Source organism: Peromyscus maniculatus, chromosome 20 (assembly GCF_049852395.1).
Source record: "Peromyscus maniculatus bairdii isolate BWxNUB_F1_BW_parent chromosome 20, HU_Pman_BW_mat_3.1, whole genome shotgun sequence".
Lineage (NCBI taxonomy): Eukaryota > Metazoa > Chordata > Mammalia > Rodentia > Cricetidae > Peromyscus > Peromyscus maniculatus.
This window is the reverse complement of record NC_134871.1, coordinates 61,339,718-61,358,248: the sequence shown is the minus strand read 5'-3', so window position 1 is coordinate 61,358,248 and position 18,531 is coordinate 61,339,718. Positions and strand designations below refer to the sequence as shown.

General features: G+C 39.7%; 1 protein-coding gene across 1 annotated transcript in view; it reads right to left on the bottom strand.

The window, feature by feature from the left end:
• Positions 1-18,531, bottom strand: part of Muc19 (mucin 19, oligomeric) — a 171,016-nt gene that overhangs the window by 84,772 nt on the left and 67,713 nt on the right. Inside the window, exons 46-57 of the mRNA XM_076555688.1 lie at positions 18,138-18,274; positions 17,283-17,369; positions 16,235-16,306; positions 10,256-10,342; positions 9,954-10,032; positions 9,195-9,266; positions 8,773-8,847; positions 6,904-6,990; positions 3,330-3,416; positions 3,013-3,093; positions 2,240-2,311; positions 995-1,107 (exon numbers count right to left, since the gene is read on the bottom strand). Of these exons, the coding sequence (XP_076411803.1) occupies positions 995-1,107; positions 2,240-2,311; positions 3,013-3,093; positions 3,330-3,416; positions 6,904-6,990; positions 8,773-8,847; positions 9,195-9,266; positions 9,954-10,032; positions 10,256-10,342; positions 16,235-16,306; positions 17,283-17,369; positions 18,138-18,274 (1,049 nt within the window). The remainder of the gene's footprint in view (positions 1-994; positions 1,108-2,239; positions 2,312-3,012; positions 3,094-3,329; positions 3,417-6,903; positions 6,991-8,772; positions 8,848-9,194; positions 9,267-9,953; positions 10,033-10,255; positions 10,343-16,234; positions 16,307-17,282; positions 17,370-18,137; positions 18,275-18,531) is intronic.

The window sequence follows — 18,531 nt, the reverse complement described above, 5'->3', positions numbered from 1 at the left end:
TTATCATGGTTAAAAAATGAGTAAGAAAAATTAAAGGGATATTTTTCTTAAAAATAAGGATTGAAATAGCCATTTTCCTCTTTAAAAATGAATGTCTCTAATCTCATGAAGAGTTCAGTGTCAACTTCTTTCTCAAGGAAAATCCATTAATTGACCACATACTGATTTGGTGAATTATTCATTAATTAGAAAACATAACAATTATGGAGGTAAGACAGATTTGTCATGGAGCAATGTTGATGATTTTAGAATTGATTTAAGACACTATGAGTATATTTGCATACCTGACATTCCCTACCACACATTTAGGCTCAAGTTGCATTACCATTAATTTTATTAAAATTAAGAAACTGCATGAGATCATGGAGTCCTCCTATTATTTAGCAAATAAGGTATGCTTAAAATGAATCTAGAAATAAAATAAATTCTTGGCAATTTACATAGAATCTTCTGCAAACATGGCATGGGACTGGTTATCATATGGACCACATCTCTGGGCATATCACAGGAAATACTAACAGAGAAGGAAAGACCAATGAATAGGTAGGTAGCAACCAATGAAACGTTCTAGCTCAGAGTGCTCGTCTTGTTTCTATGGGAACAGGATATTTCTTAAGGTTACAGAAAACCACAGCCTCTGTATCGACCCAAAGCATTTCAGGGTTGATGATATTTCATGCAGTTCTATATTTTAGTCCTTCATTGCCTTTCCTTGAACTAATGACCACAAACTCTTCTGGACAACACTAGCATAAGTCCCTGACACAGACCACCATTGAGTTCTTATCTTGCTTGCTGGGCTTTCAGTGGTGACTTCTGTGTCTTGGGTTCCCTATCTGCTCTTGTGGTAACCTCTACAGACTGCCCTGTTGTGCAGGCAAAGCAAAGGAGCCATGCTGGAAACATTTAGTAGTACTCAGAAGGGAGACAATTCTATATCTACAAGGTGAACAAGTCTGTACTTTGCCCAGCAGCCTATCTGTTTCACCTCTACCTGAAATTCCTGTTCTAACTGACCCGAGGCTCCTTGGATTTTAGCACTGCTGCTGGATTCCCTGGGTGTGCTGCTTCCTCTGTCTCTTGTGGGTTCATCAGGGACTAAGGATCCTGAACACAAATGACATTTTTATCTTCCTTAGGAATAATGACACAAGTAAATTGTCTGGCTAGGAAATCTTATTCTTCCCAGCTGTTGGATATGTTACCATGAGTTGTTGTGTTGTCCTTGTAGCTTAGAGCAAACCCAAGTTCCAATCTGAGCCTCTGCATCCCCAGAGACTAACCTCTCATTTGCTCTCAAGGATCTCTTACAAAACAGTAATATGACAAATTTTCAAAGTGTGTAGGACAAATGCTTTCCAAATGCAGAATTCTTATCTCTCCTGGGACAACACCCACTGTCCAGGCATTCCTTTATAAACTGGATACTTTCAAATGTGCCTGGGCATGAGTCTTTTGTTGCATCTCTGTCACTTATCTGAAGTCTGTCTGTCCTTCTACTTGGAAGGAGGAACATCATCCAGTTTCATGTGATGAGAAGGAGTAAGTCCAGGGATTTTTCTGCTCAATCATGTCTACCCTTTGAACCCAGTGTCATGTTATCAAAAGCCTTAACTTACTAGGGAGGAGAAAGCCTCTTAAAAATGACATTGTTCTCTGTCTTACTTTAGTCCTCAAATGTCTATCAAATTTTGTAATTTGATTTAAATGAGCTGGGTAATGGCAAAGGGATCCAGTTTGGCAAAACCCATGACTTCCTCACATCAGCCTGAACTCAATTGACTTGTCTTTGTGCAGATTCATTTCCATGCTTGAGGCTCCAGATATGTCCCCATATGATGATGTAGTATTTTCTTTCAATGTGAGCAATAATTGATTATCAGGATGTTTGATAAGGGGTACAGTTCAGGAAGCTAATGCTTTCAATTAACTTCCTTGTATTCCTTCCTTGTCTTTATTTCCATATATTTAATGAGCTATCACAAATACTTGGATTATCCAGACTATCCTTCATAAAACTCACTGACTTATTGGACATGAGTGAAATTGTACATATTGACTTGTTTGACATTAAGACACTGGTGTTCTATGTCATAGCCCAGCATCCTCACCACATCTCACAGTAGAGTCTTTATGGAATGTTTCTCTCTAGAGTGTTATTTTCAACTCATTTCTTAAAAATCTCTCCCTGCATTTTCAGCCACAGCATGACCCTCTCCAGGAAACACAGTAATCTCACCTGCACTGACTTCAGATGGGGTCTGCTCACTGCTTGGGGATCTAGTTGTTCCTGTTGATGATGCAGTCATTGCTTTCAAAGAAACAGAATGTCATGACAATAAAGAAGCAGTAGACCACACTGATCAGCGATGACCAATGTCTTCACTAATTTATGTATAGTTCCTATTGCTGCTTCAATCTTTGTAAATTTCATATGATATGGAAGAAGCTATGCTAGGCTTTTTATTCTGCATGGGGAAATATGGTTGTCTACCTCCTTTTGAGTCATGTATTTGAATCTAGTACTCGTAGGCTTATTAAAACCCAATGGTTCTTTCAGATATATTTCTGCCTGGGCACTTCATATAAGAAAAAACTGTTAATATCCCTGAAAAAGAAAACACTCAGAATGTTTCTACCTGATATTAACTAACTTAGGATCAGAATAATAAACATTAATCCTCATGACCCAGTACCACCCTCAGGCTCCAAAGAAGAAATCAGGGCCATCACTGTCCAAAGTACACATTAGCAACCTCTTAATGGGATGAGATAAGAGAAACATCAACTAATGCAGTCCTCTCTCACATGCTAGCTCCCTTTCCCTAACTACATAAGGAATTCCTGCATTTCCTTATGAATAAATGATGATATAATCACTCCTCATTTGTCACCTGAGGACTCATAGCCTTGTAATATACATACAATTCCAGCATTTCCATAAGGGTAAATGGAGATTAACACCCCTCCATTTGACCTCTGAGAATTCATAGCCTCCTCTCTGTTACTTACCTGGTTTGCTGCTGGCAGAGGCTGAGGATAGACTGGAGGCTTGAATGATGGTTGTGTGGCCTGAGGATGTCACTGTGCTCCCTACAACAGGGAAACATGCATGTTGGAGACTCATATGATTCCAGACATCCTTACTTATATGAATGGACTTGCAAGTTAAAACTTGAAAAGATACATTCTTCTACCATATTCTGTGCCATGAATTTCACGCACACATACAGGGCAATTTTCACACCATCTCCTGAGGCTGCATGGGAACGGATGAGCAGCCGAGACATCTTTGACATGTCTAGCCATGACAAAGGCTAGAGTCTTACCTGAGCCTGGAGCTCCGGTACTTGCAGGTAAAGTAGTCCTGCTCCCTGCCCCTTCAGACGTGGATGCAGATGTTGCCCCAGGTGTGCCTGTTGTTTATCATGGTTAAAAAAATTAGTAAGAAAATATGAATGGAGGTTTTTCTTAACAGTAAGAATTGAAACATTCATTTTTTCATCTTATAAAATAAATATCTCTACTCTTATGAAAAGTTCAGTGTCTACTTCATTCTTAAGGGAAATCCATTAATTTGAAAACATATTGATTTGGTGAAATATTCATTAATTAGAAAACATAATAATTATAGAGGTAAGTCAAATTTGTCATGGGGGAATGTTGATGATTTTAGAACTGACTTAAGGCCCTGTGAGGATGTTTTCCCCAAACCTCCAATGCTCTCTACCATACTTTTAACCTCACATGTCTCAAGATGGTCAATTTTATTAAAAATACGAAAAAGCATAAAAACATGGAGTCCTTCTGTTATTTAGCAAATAATGTATGTTTAAAATAATACTACACATGAAATAAATTCTTGGTAATATACAAGGAATCTTCTGCAAATGTGTCATGGGACTGGTTATCATATGGACCTCATCTCTGGAAATATTTCAGGGAATACTAACAGAGAAGGAAAGCCCAATGTATATGTAGGTGACAACCACTGAGTTGTGCTAGCTTCATGTAGTCTTCTTCTTGTTTCCATGGGAACATGGATGTTTCTTAAGATCACAGATAATGAGGGTCTCAGAATCATCCCAAAGCATTTCAGAGTTGACCTCATGTCATGAAGTTCTACACTCTGCTCCTTCATCAGCTTTCTTTGAACTAATGATCACAAACAATTCTGGACAACACGGGCATGGGTCCCTGACATAGACCACCACACTGAGATCTTATCTTGCCTGCTGGACTTCCAGAGGTGACTTGGGTGACAGGTGTGGCCTCCCTGTCTGGTCTTGTGGTGACTCCCACAGACTGTCCTGTTGTGCCTGCAAAGCAAAGGAGCCATGCTGGAAACACTTACTAGTCCTCAGAAGGGAGACATGGAGAGGTTCAATTCTATACCTCACTAGGTGAACAAGTCTGTGCTTTGCCCAGCAACCTGCCTGTTTCATCTCTACCCACTAAATTGCTACGATTGAAGTTACTCCTCTAACTCACTCGAGTTTTCTTGAATTTTAACATGGCTAGTGGGTCCCCTGGGTGTGCTGCCTCCTCTGTTACTTGTGAGTTCAGCAGGGACTAAGGTTCCCAGATATAAACAACATTCATACTTTTTAGAAAAAAAAATGACACTACAAAAAGTCTGGCCAGGAATTTCTATCCTGTCCAACATTTGGATAAGTTCCCATGAGTTGTTATGTTGTTCTTTTAGCCTAGAGCAGACCCTGGACCCAATATCTGCCTCTCCAACACCATAGTCTAGCCTCTCATTGGCTCTCAATGATCTGTGGTAAAACAGTAATTTGACAAATTTCAGAACTGAGTTAGAACGCTACTTTGAGAGCTTTCTCCTTCTCCTTGAAAATCTCCAGGTGTTGATATGTTCCATTAGAGACTGGATACTCTGGAAATGTGCCTGGGCATGAGGCTATTGCTGCATCTCTGCCTCCTCTGTTGAATCTGTCTGTCCTTATACTGGGAAGGCAGAACACCATCTCAGTTTTATATGATGAGAAGGAATAATCCCATGATTTTTCTATTCAATCATGTCTACCCTTTGAACCCAGTGTCACATTATCAAAAGCCTTGGCTTTCTGCCCTAGGGAGGAGAAAGACTCAAAATGATATTGTTCTCCATTTAACTTTAGTCCTCAAATGTCCATCTAAAGATTGCACTGTGATTTAAAATGAGCTGGGTCGTGGTAAGGCAATCCATTTTGTAAAAACCCACGACATCCTCACATCAGCATGTACTTACTTGACTTGTCTGAAGGCTGGGTTGATTCACTGCTTGGGGCACCAGATGTTTCCCCAGCTGATGGTACAGTAGGCCCTTTCAATGTGAATGATAATTTGCTATCAGGATGTTTGATTCAGATGTATAGATCCGAATGCTAACACTTTCAATTATTTTTCTTAAATTCCATCATTCTCTATCTCCCTATTTTCATGAATCAATCACAAAATCCGTCATGAACTAATATATCCTCAGAGAATCACTGACTTGTTGGATGTGAATGAACATGTACACATTGACTAATTTGACATTAAGATACTGGAGTTCTATGTCATAGCTCTGCAACTACATGAGAGCCCATGTAGGACCTTTATGAGATGGGTCTCTTCAGCCTCCTATTTTCAGTTTATTTACTCTCTTTTTTTGAATCAGGGTTTTTCTATGTAGCAATGTGCCTTTCCTGGAACTTGAGTTGGAGACCAGGCTGGCCTCGAACTCACAGAGATCTGCCTGCCTCTGTCTTACAAGTACTGGGATTAAAGGCATGGGCCACCACCACCAGGCCAGATTTTTATTTCTTAAAAATCTCTCTCTGCATCTTTGTCAAAAGCATGAGCCTGTCCTTGACATAGCTTCCACTCACCTGTACTGACTTCAGATGGGGTCTGCTCACTGCTTGGGGATCTAGTTGTTCCCGCTGATGATCCAGTGGTTACTTTCAAAGAAACACAATGTCAAGAATATGAGCAGCTCTAGACAACACTGCTCTGTGATGAAGAAAGTCATCAATAATTTATGAGTAGTTCCTATTGCTGCTTCAATCTTTGTAAATTTCATTTGATATGGAGGAAGCTTTGCTGGGCTTTTTGATGGAAATATGATTGTCTATCTCCTTTTTAATCATCTATTTGAATCTAGTATTCATATGCTTATTGAAACCAACTGTGTCTTTCAGATATATTTCTGTCTGTGTGCTTCCTATACAAAAACACATTTAATCCCCGTGATAAAGAGGACATTAAGAATTTTTCTACTTCATGCTAAGAGTCAGGATAGTAAGCCTTAGCCTTCAGTAAGCCAAAAGTACCAAGGGAAGAATCAGGGCCACTATTGTCCAAAAAAACACATTATCAACCTAATTTGGGATAAGAGAAACATCAACTAATGCTGTCCTCTTTCTGATGCTAGCTCATGTCTCTAAATATACAAGGAATTCCTACATTACCCTTTGAATAAATGGTGATATAACCAGCCACTCACTTGTCATAGTCATGTAACATACATGCCATTCTTACATTTTTATATAAATAAAGGGAAATTAACAACTCTCCATCTGACACATGAGAGCTCATACCGCCTTTCTTCGCTTACCTGTTTGGCTGCTGGCAGAAGCTGTGGATTGACTGGAGGCCTGAGGGACAGTAGTGTGTCTTGAGGATGTCACTGTGCTCTCTAGGACAGGAAATCATGCATGTTGCAGATTCATATGACTTTAGAATTGCTAATTTATATGAATGGACTTGCATGATAAAACATGAGACGACCCATTCTTCAACCACATCCAGTGTCGTGAATTTCACTCACACATACAGGTTAATTTTCCAAACCATCTCCTGAGGCTGCATGGGAACGGATTAGCAGCTGAGATGCCTCCAAAGGCTCAAGAGTCTTACCTGATGTTGCAGCTCCAGTACTTGCAGGTAGAGCAGTGCTGCTCCCTGCTCCTCCAGAGGTGGATGCAGAAGTTACCCCACGTGTGCCTAAATGGTTAAAAAATGAGTAAGAAAAATTAAAGGGAGTTTTTTCTAAAAACAAAGAATTGAAATAGCCATTTTTTTCTCTTCCAAAATGAAACTCTCTACTGTTATAAAAAAAAAATCAGTGCCAAATTCGTTCTTGAGGGAATACATTACCTGACAACGTACTGATTGGGGAATTATTCAGTAATTTGAAATCATAATAATTATGAAGGTAAGTCAGCATCTTTGCCCACATGACTGCTCTCTCACACTTCTAGGCTCACATGTCTCGTTATTGTTTATTAAAATTAAGAAAACGCATGAGATCATTGAGTACCCCTATTATTTAGCAAATAAGGTATGCTTAAAATAATATTAGAAATAAAAAAGAATTCTTGGCAATATACATGGAATCTTCTGCAAACATGGCATGGACTGGTTATCATATGGACCTCATTACTGGGCATATCTCAAGGAATACTAACAGAGAAGGAAAGACCAATGAATAGGTAGGTAGCAAACAATGAGCTGTGCTAGCTGAATGTGCTTGTCCTCTTGTTTCTATGGAAACAGGATATTTCTTAAGGTTACAGAAAGCAACAGCCTCAGTATGGAGCCAAAGCATTTCAGGGTTGATGTCATTTCATGCAGTCCTATATTTCAGTCCTCCATTGCCTTTCCTTGAACTAATGATCACAAACTCTTCTGGACAACACTGGCATGAGTCCCTGACACAGACCAACATTGAGATCTTATCTTGCCTGCTGTGCTTCCAGTGGTGACTTCTGTGCCTAGGGTGACAGGTGTGGCCTCCCTGTCTGGTCTTGTGGTAACTCCCACAGACTGTCCTGTTGTGCCTGCAAAGCAAAGGAGCCATGCTGGAAACACTTCCTAGTCCTCAGAAGGGAGACAAGGAGAGGTTCAATCCTATACCTACTGGATAAAAAAGTCTTTACATACATGGAAGCCTACCTGTTTCCTCTCTACCCACTGAATTGCTACTAATGAAGGTCCTGCTCTAACTGAATTGAGTTTCCTTGGATTTTAGCACTGTTGCTGGGTTCCCTTGGTTTTCTTCCCACCCTGTCACTCATGTGTTCAGCAGGGACTAAGGATCCTGAGACATGAATGACATTTTTATTTTCCATAGAAATAATGACACATGAAAAAAGTCTGGCCAGGAAATCTTATGCTGCCCTGCTGTTGGATATATTCCGATGAGTTGTTGTGTTGTCCTCATAGTCTAGAGCAGACCCAGTAACTTACAACAGCCTCTCAAATCTCAGAGGTTAAACTCTCATTTGTACTCAATGATTTGTAGCAAAACAGTAATATGACAAATTTCCAAAGTGTGTTAGACAAATACTTTCCCCAAAGGAGAGCTTTCTCTCTCTGCTAGAAACAGGATTGCCACTGTTCAGGCAATCCTTTATAGACTGGATACTCTGGAAATGTGCCTGGCATGAGGATTTTCCACATCTCTGCCTCCTTTCTTAACTCTGCCTGTTTTTCTACGTGGGAAAGGCTAGAATATTATCCAGTTTCATGTGATGAGAAGGAATAAGTGCAGAGATTTTTATGTTTAATCATGTCTACACTTTGAAGCCAGAGTCATGTTATCAAAAGCCTTGGCTTTCTGCCAAAGGGAGGAGAAAAACTCCTAATATGAAACTGTTCTCCATTTTGCATTAATCCTAATATGTCAATCTAAATATTGGACTTTGATTTAAAATGAGCTGTGAAGTGGTAAGGTGATCCAGTTTGTTAAAACCCATGACTTCTTCACAATCGGTTTATACTCACTGGACTTGTCTGAAGGCTGGGGAGATTCACTGCTTGGGGCTCCAGATGTTTCCACAGCTGATGGTGTAGTGGTTCCTTTCAATGTGAGCAAAAGTTTATTATCAGGATATTTGATATAGGGATATAGATCAAGATCTAATACTTTCAATTATCTTCCTTATATGTCTTCTTTCTCTTTTATTTCCACTATCCTTCATAGAATTCACTGACTTGTTGCATATGAGTGAACTTGTACATATTGACTCATTAGACCTTAAGACACTGTAGTTCTATGTCATAGCTCAACATGCTCATCATAACTCACAGTTTAGTCTTTAGGGAATGTTTCTCCCTAGAGTGCTAGCTTCAACTCATTTCTCAAAAATCTCTCCCTGCATATTCAGCCACAGCATGACCCTCTCCAGGAAACAACCTCAACTCACCTGCACTGACTTCAGATGGGGTCTGCTCACTGCTTGGGGATCTAGTTGTTCCTGCTGATGATGCAGTCATTGCTTTCAAAGAAACACAATGTCATGACTATGAAGCAGCAGTAGACCATACTGATCTATGATGGCCAGTGTCTTCACTAGTTTATATACAGTTCCTATTGCTGCTTCAATCTTTGTAAATTTCATATGATATAGAAGAATTTTTGCTAGGCTTTTTGATTATGCATGGAAATATGATTTTCTACCTCCTTTTTATTCATCTATTTGAATCTAGTACTCATATGGTTATTGAAATCAACTGGGTCTTTCAGATATATTTCTGCCTGTGTGCTTCATATATGAAAATGCATTTAATATCCATGATAAAGAAGACATTATGAATTTTTCTACTTCATGCTAAGTTAGATTCAAGATAGTGAGACTTAACCCTTATGACTCAGTGTCCAACAGTGCCAAGGAGGATTCAGGGCCACTATTGCCCAAAAAAACACATTATCAACCAAAATTTGGGATAATGGAAACATCAACTAATACAGTCCTCATTTTCATGCTGTCTCATTTTTCTAAATATACAAGGAATTCCTGCATTCCCCTTTGAATAAATGGTAATATAACCAGACCATTGCTTGTCACTTATGGACTCATAGCCTTGTAATATACATGCCATTCTTACACTTCTGTATAAATAATTGGAAATTAACAACTTTCCATTTGACACCTGAGAATTCTTAGTCTCCTCTATTTCCTTACCTGCTTTGCTGCTGGCAGTAGCTGTGGATTGACTGGAGGTCTGAGGAACAGTAGTGTGTCTTGAGGATGTGACTGTGCTCTCTAAGACAGGAAAACATGCATGTTGCAGACTCATATGACTTTAGAATTGCTAATTTATATGAATGGACTTGCATGATAAAACATGAGACAACCTATTCTTTAACCACATCCAGTGTCATGAATTTCACTCACACATACAGGCCAATTTTCCAGACCATCTCCTGAGGCTGCATGGGAACGGATTAACAGCTGAGATGCCTCCAAAGGCTCAAGAGTCTTACCTGATGTTGCAGCTCCAGTACTTGCAGGTAGAACAGTGCTGCTCCCTGCCCATCCAGAGGTGGATGCAGAAGCTGCCCCAGGTGTGCCTGTAGTTTATCAAGGTTAAAAAATGAGTAAGAAAATTTGAAAGGAGTTTTTTCTTAACTGTAAGAATTGAAACACTCATTTTTTTCATCTTATCAAATAAATGTCTCTACTCTTGTGAAAAGTTCAGTGTCAACTTCATTCTTAAGGGAAAAACATTAATTGACAACATATTGATTTGGTGAAATATTCCTTAATTAGAAAACGTAATAATTATTGAGGTAAGTCAAATTTGTCATGGAGGAATGTTGATGACTTAAGACCCTGTGAGCATGTTTTCCCCAAACCCCCAATGCTCTCTACCATACATTTAACCTCACATGTCTCAATGCGGTCAATATTATTAAAAATATGAAAAAGCATAAAAACATGGAGTCCTGTTATTTAGCAAATAATGTATGCTTAAAATAATACTATACATGAAATAAATTCTTGGTAATATACATCAAATCTTCTGCAAATGTGTCATGGGACTGGTTATCATATGGACCTCATCTCTGGGCATATCTCAGGGGATACAAACAGAGAAGAAAAGACCAATGAATAGGTAGGTGACAACCAATGAGTTGTGCTAGCTGAATGTGCTCATCCTCTTGTTTCTATGGGAAGAATAATGTTTCATAAGGTCATAGATAATTAGGGTCTCAGACGACTCTGAAAGCATTTCAGAGTTAACCCCCTGTCATAAAGTTATACACCCTGTTCCTTCATCACCTTTCCTTGAACTAATGATCACAAACAGTTCTAGACAACACTAGCATGAGTCCCTGACACAGACCACCATTGAGATCTTATCTTGCCTGCTGGGCTTCCAGTGGTGACTTCTGTGCCTTGGGTGACAGGTGTGGCCTCCCTGTCTGGTCTTGTGGTAACTCCCACAGACTGTCCTGTTGTGCCTGCAAAGCAAAGGAGCCATGCTGGAAACACTTCCTAGTCCTCAGAGGGAAGACATGGAGAGGTTCAATTCTACACCTCACTAGGTGAACAAGTCTGTACTTTGCCCAGTAGCCTTCCCCTTTAATGTCTACCCACTGAATTGCTACTATTGAAGTTCCTCCTCTAACTGACACGAGTTTCCTTGAATTCAGGCATGGCTAGTGGGTCCCCTGGGTGTTCTGCCTCCCCTGTCTCTTGTGGGTTTAGCAGGGCCTAAAGTTCCCAGATATAAACAACATTCATATATTTTTTTTAGGAAAAAATGACACTACAAAAAGTCTGGCCAGGAATTTGTATTCTGTCCAACTGTTGGATAAGTTCCCATGAGTTGTTATGTTGTCCTTTTAGTCTAGAGCAGACCCTGGACCCAATATCTGCCTCCCCAACCCCAGAGTGTAACCTCTCATTGCCTCTCAATGTTCTGTGGCAAAACAGTAATTTGACAAATTTCAAAATTGTGCTAAATAGCTACTCTCTAAAACACAAGAGTTTTCTCCTTCTCCTAGAAAATCTCTCAGTGTTGATATGTTCCATTAGAGACTGGATACTCTGGAAATGTGCCTGGGCATGAGGCTATTGCTGCATCTCTGCCTCCTCTGTTGAGTCTGTCTGTCCTTCTACTTGGAAGGCAGAACACCACCTAGTTTTATATGATGAAAAGGAATAAGTCCAGTGATTTTTCTGTTCAATCATGTCTACCCTTTAACCCAGTGTCATTTTATCAAAAGTCTTGGCTTACTCCCCTAGGGAGGAGAAAGACTCAAAATGATATTGTTCTCCATTTAACTTTAGTCCTCAAAAGTCCATCTAAAGTTTGCACTTTGATTTAAAATAAGCTGGGTTGTGGTAAGGCGATCCATTTTTTAAAATCCTGTGACATCCTCACAACAGTGTGTACTTACTTGACTTGTCTGAAGGCTGGGTTGATTCACTGCTTGGAGCACCAGATGTTTCCCTAGCTGATGGTACAGTAGGCCCTTTTAAAATGAACAATAATTTATTATCATGATGTTTGATTCCGATGTATTGATCTGAATGCAAATGCTTTCAATTATTTTTCTTAAATTCCATCATTCTCTATCTCCCTATTTTCATTAAGCAATCACAAAATCTGTCATGAACTAATATATCCTCAGTGAATCACTGACTTGTTGGATGTGAAAGAACTTGTACACATTGACTGGTTTGACATTAAGACACTGGAGTTCTACGTCATAGCTCTGCAACCTCATGAGAGCCCAGTGTAGGAACTTCGTGAGATGGATATCTTCAGACTCTTATTTTCAGTTTATTTACTCTTCTTTTTTTAGAGACAAGGTTTCTCTGTGTAGCATTGTGCCTTTCCTGGAACTCGATTTGGAGACCAGCCTGGCCTCAAACTCACAGAGATTTGCCTGCCTCTGCCTTCTAAATACTGGGATTAAGACCTGTGCCACCACCACCTGGCCAGGTTATTTCTTAAAAATCTCTCTCTGCATCTTTGTCAAAAGCATGAGCCTGTCCTTGACACAGCCGCAACTCACCTGTACTGACTTCAGATGGGGTCTGCTCACTGCTTGGGGATCTAGTTGTTCCTGCTGATGATCCAGTGGTTACTTTCAAAGAAAAAATTGTCAAGAATGTGAGCAGCTCTAGACAGTACACCTCTGTGATGTTGAAAGTCATCAATCATTTATGAGTAGTTCCTATTGCTGCTTCAATCTTTGTAAATTTCATATGATATGGAGGAAGCTTTGCTGGGCTTTTTGATTCTGCATGTAAATATGATTGTCTACCTCTTTTTTAATCATCTGTTTGAATCCAGTATTCATATGCTTATTGAAACCAACTGGGTCTTTCAGATATATTTCTGTCTGTGTGCTTCCTATAAAAAATACATTTAATACCCATGATAAAGAGGACATTAAGAATTTTTCTACTTCATGCTAAGTTAGAGTCAGGATAGAAATTGTTAGCCCTAATGACTCAGCGTCCAAAAGTACCAAGGAGGAAACAGGGCCATCATTGTTCCAAATAAACAAATTAGCAACCTAATTACAGAACAAGATGTGAAAAACATCACCTAATGCAGTCTTCTTTCTGATGCTAGCTCATTTCTCTAAATATACAAGGAATTCCTGCATTCCCCTTTGAATAAATGGTAATATAACCAGCCTCTCACTAGTCACTTGAGGACTTATAACCTTATAATACACACGCCATGCTTACATTTCTATCTAAATAAATGGAAATTAACAACTCTCCATTTGACACCTGAGAACTCATAGCCTCCTCTCTATCCTCACCTGCTTGGCTGCTGGCAGAAGCTGTGGATTGACTGGAGGCCTGAGGGACAGTAGTGTGTCCTGAGGATGTCACTGTGCCCTCTAGGACAGGAAAACATGCATGTTGGAGACATATGATTCCAGACTTCCTTATTTATATGAATGGACTTGCAGGATAAAACACGAGAAGACACATTCTTCTAACACATTCAGTGTCATGAATTTCACTCACACATACAGGTCAATTTTATAGACCATCTCTTGAGGTTGTATGAGAATGGATGAGCATGAGCAGCTAAGATATTGCCAAGAGCTAAAGAGACTTGCCTGATTCTAGGGCTCCAGTTCTTGCAGGTAGAGCTGTGCTGCTCTCTGTTCCTCCAGAGGTGGATGCAGAAGTTGTTCCAGGTGTGCCTGTTAATTATCATGGTTAAGACATGAGTAAGAAAAATTAAAGGGAGGTTTTTCTGAAAACAAAGAATTGAAATATCCATTTTTTGTCTTACAAAATGAATGTCTCTACTCTTTTAAAAAGTTCGGTATCAACTTCTTTCTTAAGGGATTCCATTACCTGACAACATACTGATTTGTTGAAATATTCATTAATTAGAAAACATAATGATTATGGAGGTCAGTCAAATTTGTCAAGGAGTAATGTTGATGATTTTAGAACTGAATTAAAGCCCTTTGTGCATCTTTGCCCACCTGACAGCTCTCTATCACACTTTTAGGCTTACATGTCTCATGATCATTCATTTTTTTAAAATTAAGAAAATGCATGAGATCATGGAACCCCTTATTATTTAGCAAATAATGTATGCTTAAAATTATACTAGAAATGAAATAAATTTTTGGAAATATACATTGAATCTTCTGCAAACATGGCCTGGGACTGGTTATCATATGAATGACATCTCTGGGCATATCTCAAGGAATCCTAACAGAGAAGAAAAGCCCAATGTATATGTAGGTGACAACCACTGACTTGTGCTACATCCATGTGCTCCTCCTCTTTTTTCTATGGGAACAGGATATTTCTTAAGGTCACAGAAAACAACAGCCTCAGTATGGAGCCAAAGCATTTCAGGGTTGACGTCATTTCATGCAGTTCTATACTCTAGTCCTTCATTTCTTTTCCTTGAACTAATGATCACAAACAGTTCTAGACAACACTAGCATGAGTCCCTGACACAGACCAACATTGAGATCTTATCTTGCCTGCTGGGCTTCCAGTGGTGACTTCTGTGCCTTGGGTGACAGATGTGGCCTCCCTGTCTGGTCTTGTGGTAACTCCCACAGACTGTCCTGTTGTGCCTGCAAAGAAGAGGACCCATGCTGGGAACATTCACTAGTCCTCAGAAGGTAGACATGGAGAGGTTCAATTCTACATCTCACTAGGAGAACAAGTCTGTACTTTCTCCAGCATCCTACATGTTTCACCTCTACCCACCTAATTGCTACTAATGAAGTTCCTCTACCTGACCTGAGTTTCTTGTATCATATTGTAGCACTGCTGCAGGATCTCCTGGTTGTGCTGCCTGCCCTGTCACTTGTGGGCAAAGCAGGGACTCCCAATGACATTTTTATTATCTTTAGGAAAAATGACACAAGAAAAAAATCTGGCCAGGAAATTTTAAACTGCCCAACTGTTGAATATGTTCCCATGAGTTGTTATGTTGTCCTTGTAGCTTAGAGCAGACCCAGGCTCCCACATGAGCCTCTGAATCCTCAGAATCTAACCTCTCCTTTGCTCTGATGGGTCTTTTGCAAAATAGTAATATGACAAATTTCTAAAGTGTGTTAGAGAAATACTTTCCCAAAACCAGAGCTTTCCCTCTCTCCTAGGACAAGACCCACTGTCCAGGCATTCCTTTAGAGATTAATTCCTTTGGAAATGTGCCTAGGCATGAGTCTTTTCATTCATCTCTGCATCTTATCTGCTCTGTCTGTCCTTCTGCTTGGAAGGTGGAACATCATCCATTTTCATTTGATGAAAAAGAATGACTTCATTGACTTTTTTTTCTGTGCAATCATGTCTACCCTTTGATCCTAATTTTATGTTATCAAGAGCCTTGGATTACTCCCCCTGGGAGGAGAAAGCCTCTTGAAAAACGATGTTCTCTCTTTTACTTTAGTTCTCAAATGTCAATCTAAATTTTCTAATTTGATTTATGTGAGCTGGGTAATAGTAAGGTGATCCTTTGTCAAAACCCATGACTTCCTCACATCAGCCTGTACTCAACTAACTTGTTTTAATACAGGCTCAAGTCACTGCCTGAGGATCCAGATACTTCCCCAGCTGATAGTGTAGTAGTTCCTTTCACTGTGAACAATAATTGATTATCGGAATGTATGATATGTAGATGCTAATACTTTCAATTATCTTCCTTATATTCCTTTATTTTCTTTAATTTCCATCATTTCAACAAGCTATCACAAGTACAAAGATGACCCAGACCATCCTTCTGAGAACTCACTGACTTGTGGGATATGAGGGAACTTGTACATATTGACTTGTTTGGCATTAAGACACTAGAGTTCTATGTCATAGCCCAGCATGCTCATCACAGCTCACAGTAGAGTCTTCAGGCAATGTTTTCTCCATTGAGTGCTATTTTCAAATCATTTCTTAAAAATCTCTCCCTGCATTTTCAGCCACAGCATGACCCTCTCTAGGAAACAACCTCAACTCACCTGCACTGACTTCAGATGGGGTCTGCTCACTGCTTGGGGATCTAGTTGTTCCTGCTGATGATGCAGTCGTTGCTTTCAAAGAAACACAATGTCATGACTATGAAGCAGTAGTAGACCACACTGATCTATGAAAACCGGTGTCTTCACTAATTTATATATAATTCCTATTGCTGCTTCAATCTTTGTAAATTTCATATGATATGGAGGAAGCTTTGTGAGCTTTTTGATTCTGCATGTAAATATGATTGTCTACTTCTTTTTTTAATCATCTATTTGAATCCAGTACTCATATGCTTATTGAAACCCACTGGGTCTTTCACATATATTTCTGCCTGTGTGCTTCTTATAACAAAAACACATTTAATTCCCATGTTAAAGAGGACATTAAGAATTTTTCTACTTCATGCTAAGTTAGAGTCAGAATAGTAAGCCTTAGCCCTCAGTAAGCCAAAAGTACCAAGGGAGGAATCAGGGCCACTATTGCCCAAAAAAAACCCCACATTAGCAACCTAATTTGGGATAAGAGAAACATCAACTAATGCTGTCCTCTTTCTGATGCTAGCTCATTTCTCTAAATATACAAGGAATTCCTGCATTCCCCCTTTGAATAAATAGTGATACAACCTGCCCCTCACTTGTCATAGTCGAGTAACATACATGCAGTTCTTACATTTCCATATAAATAAAGGGAAATTAACAACTCTCCGTTTGACACATGAGAGTTCATACCGACTTTCTTCCCTTACTTGCTTGGCTGCTGGCAGAAGCTGTGGATTGACTGGCGGCCTGAGGGATAGTAGTATGTCTTGAGGATGTCACTGTGCTCTCTAGGACAGGAAAACATGCATGTTGGAGACTCATATGATATTAGACATCCTTATTTATATTAATGGACTTGCAGGATAAAACAGGAGAAGACAACATTCTTCTAATGCATCCAGTGTCATGAATTTTACTCGCACATACAGGTCAATTTTCCACACCATCTCCTGAGCTGCATGGGAACAGATGGGCAGCTGAGACATCTCCAAAGGCTCAAGAGTCTTACCTGATGCTGGGGCTCCAGTCCTTGCAGGTAGAGCAGTGCTGCCCCCTGCTCCTCCAGAGGTGGATGCAGAAGTTGTCCCAGGTGTGCCTGTTGTTTATCATGATTAAAAATAATGAGTAAGAAAAACTAAAGGGAGTTTTTTTCTGAAAACAAAGAATTGAAATAACCATTTTTTTCCTCTTACAAAATGAATGTCTCTACTCTTATAAAAAGTTCACTGTCAACTTCTTTCTCAAGGGAATCCATTACCTGACAACATACAGATTTGGTGGAATATTCATTAATTTAAAAACATAATAATTAATGGAGATAAGCCATATTTGTCATGGAGGGATGTTGATGATTTTAGAACTGACTTAAAACACTGTGGGCATCATTCCCCACCTGACTGTTCTCTACCATATTTTTAGGCTCACATATCTCATGATGCTCATTTGATTAAAAATATGAAAATGCATGAGATCATGGAGTCCTCCTTTTAACTTAGCAAATAATATATGCTTAAAATATCTGACATAAAATAAATTCTTGTCAATATACACTGAATCTTCTGCAAATGTGACATGGGACTGGTTATCATATGGACCACTTCTCTGTGCATATCTCAGGGGATACTAACAGAGAAGGAAAGGCCAATGTATAGGTAGGTAACAATCAATAAGTTGTCATATCTCCATGTGCCCCTCCTCTTGTTTCTATGGGAACAAAAATGTTTCTTAAGGTCACAGATAACAATGGCCACAGAAGCCTCCCAAAGCATTTCAGAGTTAACCTCATGTCATGAAGTTCTACACTCTGTTCCTTCATCACTTTTCCTTCAACTAAGGATCACAAACAGTTCTGAAAAACACTAACATGAGTCCCTGACACAGACCACCATTGAGATCTTATCTTGCCTGCTGGGCTTCCAGAGGTAACTTCTGTGCCTAGAGTGACAGGTGTGGCCTCCTTGTCTGCTCTTGTGGTAACTCCCACAGACTGTCCTGTTGTGCCTGAGAGCCACAAAGCAAAGGAGCCATGCTGGAAACACTTACTAGTCCTCAGAAAGGAGACATGGAGAAGTTCAATTCTATGCCTCACTAGTTGAACAAGTCTGTGCTTTGCCCAGCAGCCTACCTGTTTCAGCTCTACCCACTGAGTTGCTACTAATGAAGGTCCTGCTCTAACTGACCCGAGTCTCCCTGGATTTTAGCACTGATGCTTTGTCCCTGGGTGTGTTGCCTCCCCTGTCACTTGTGCATTCAGCAGG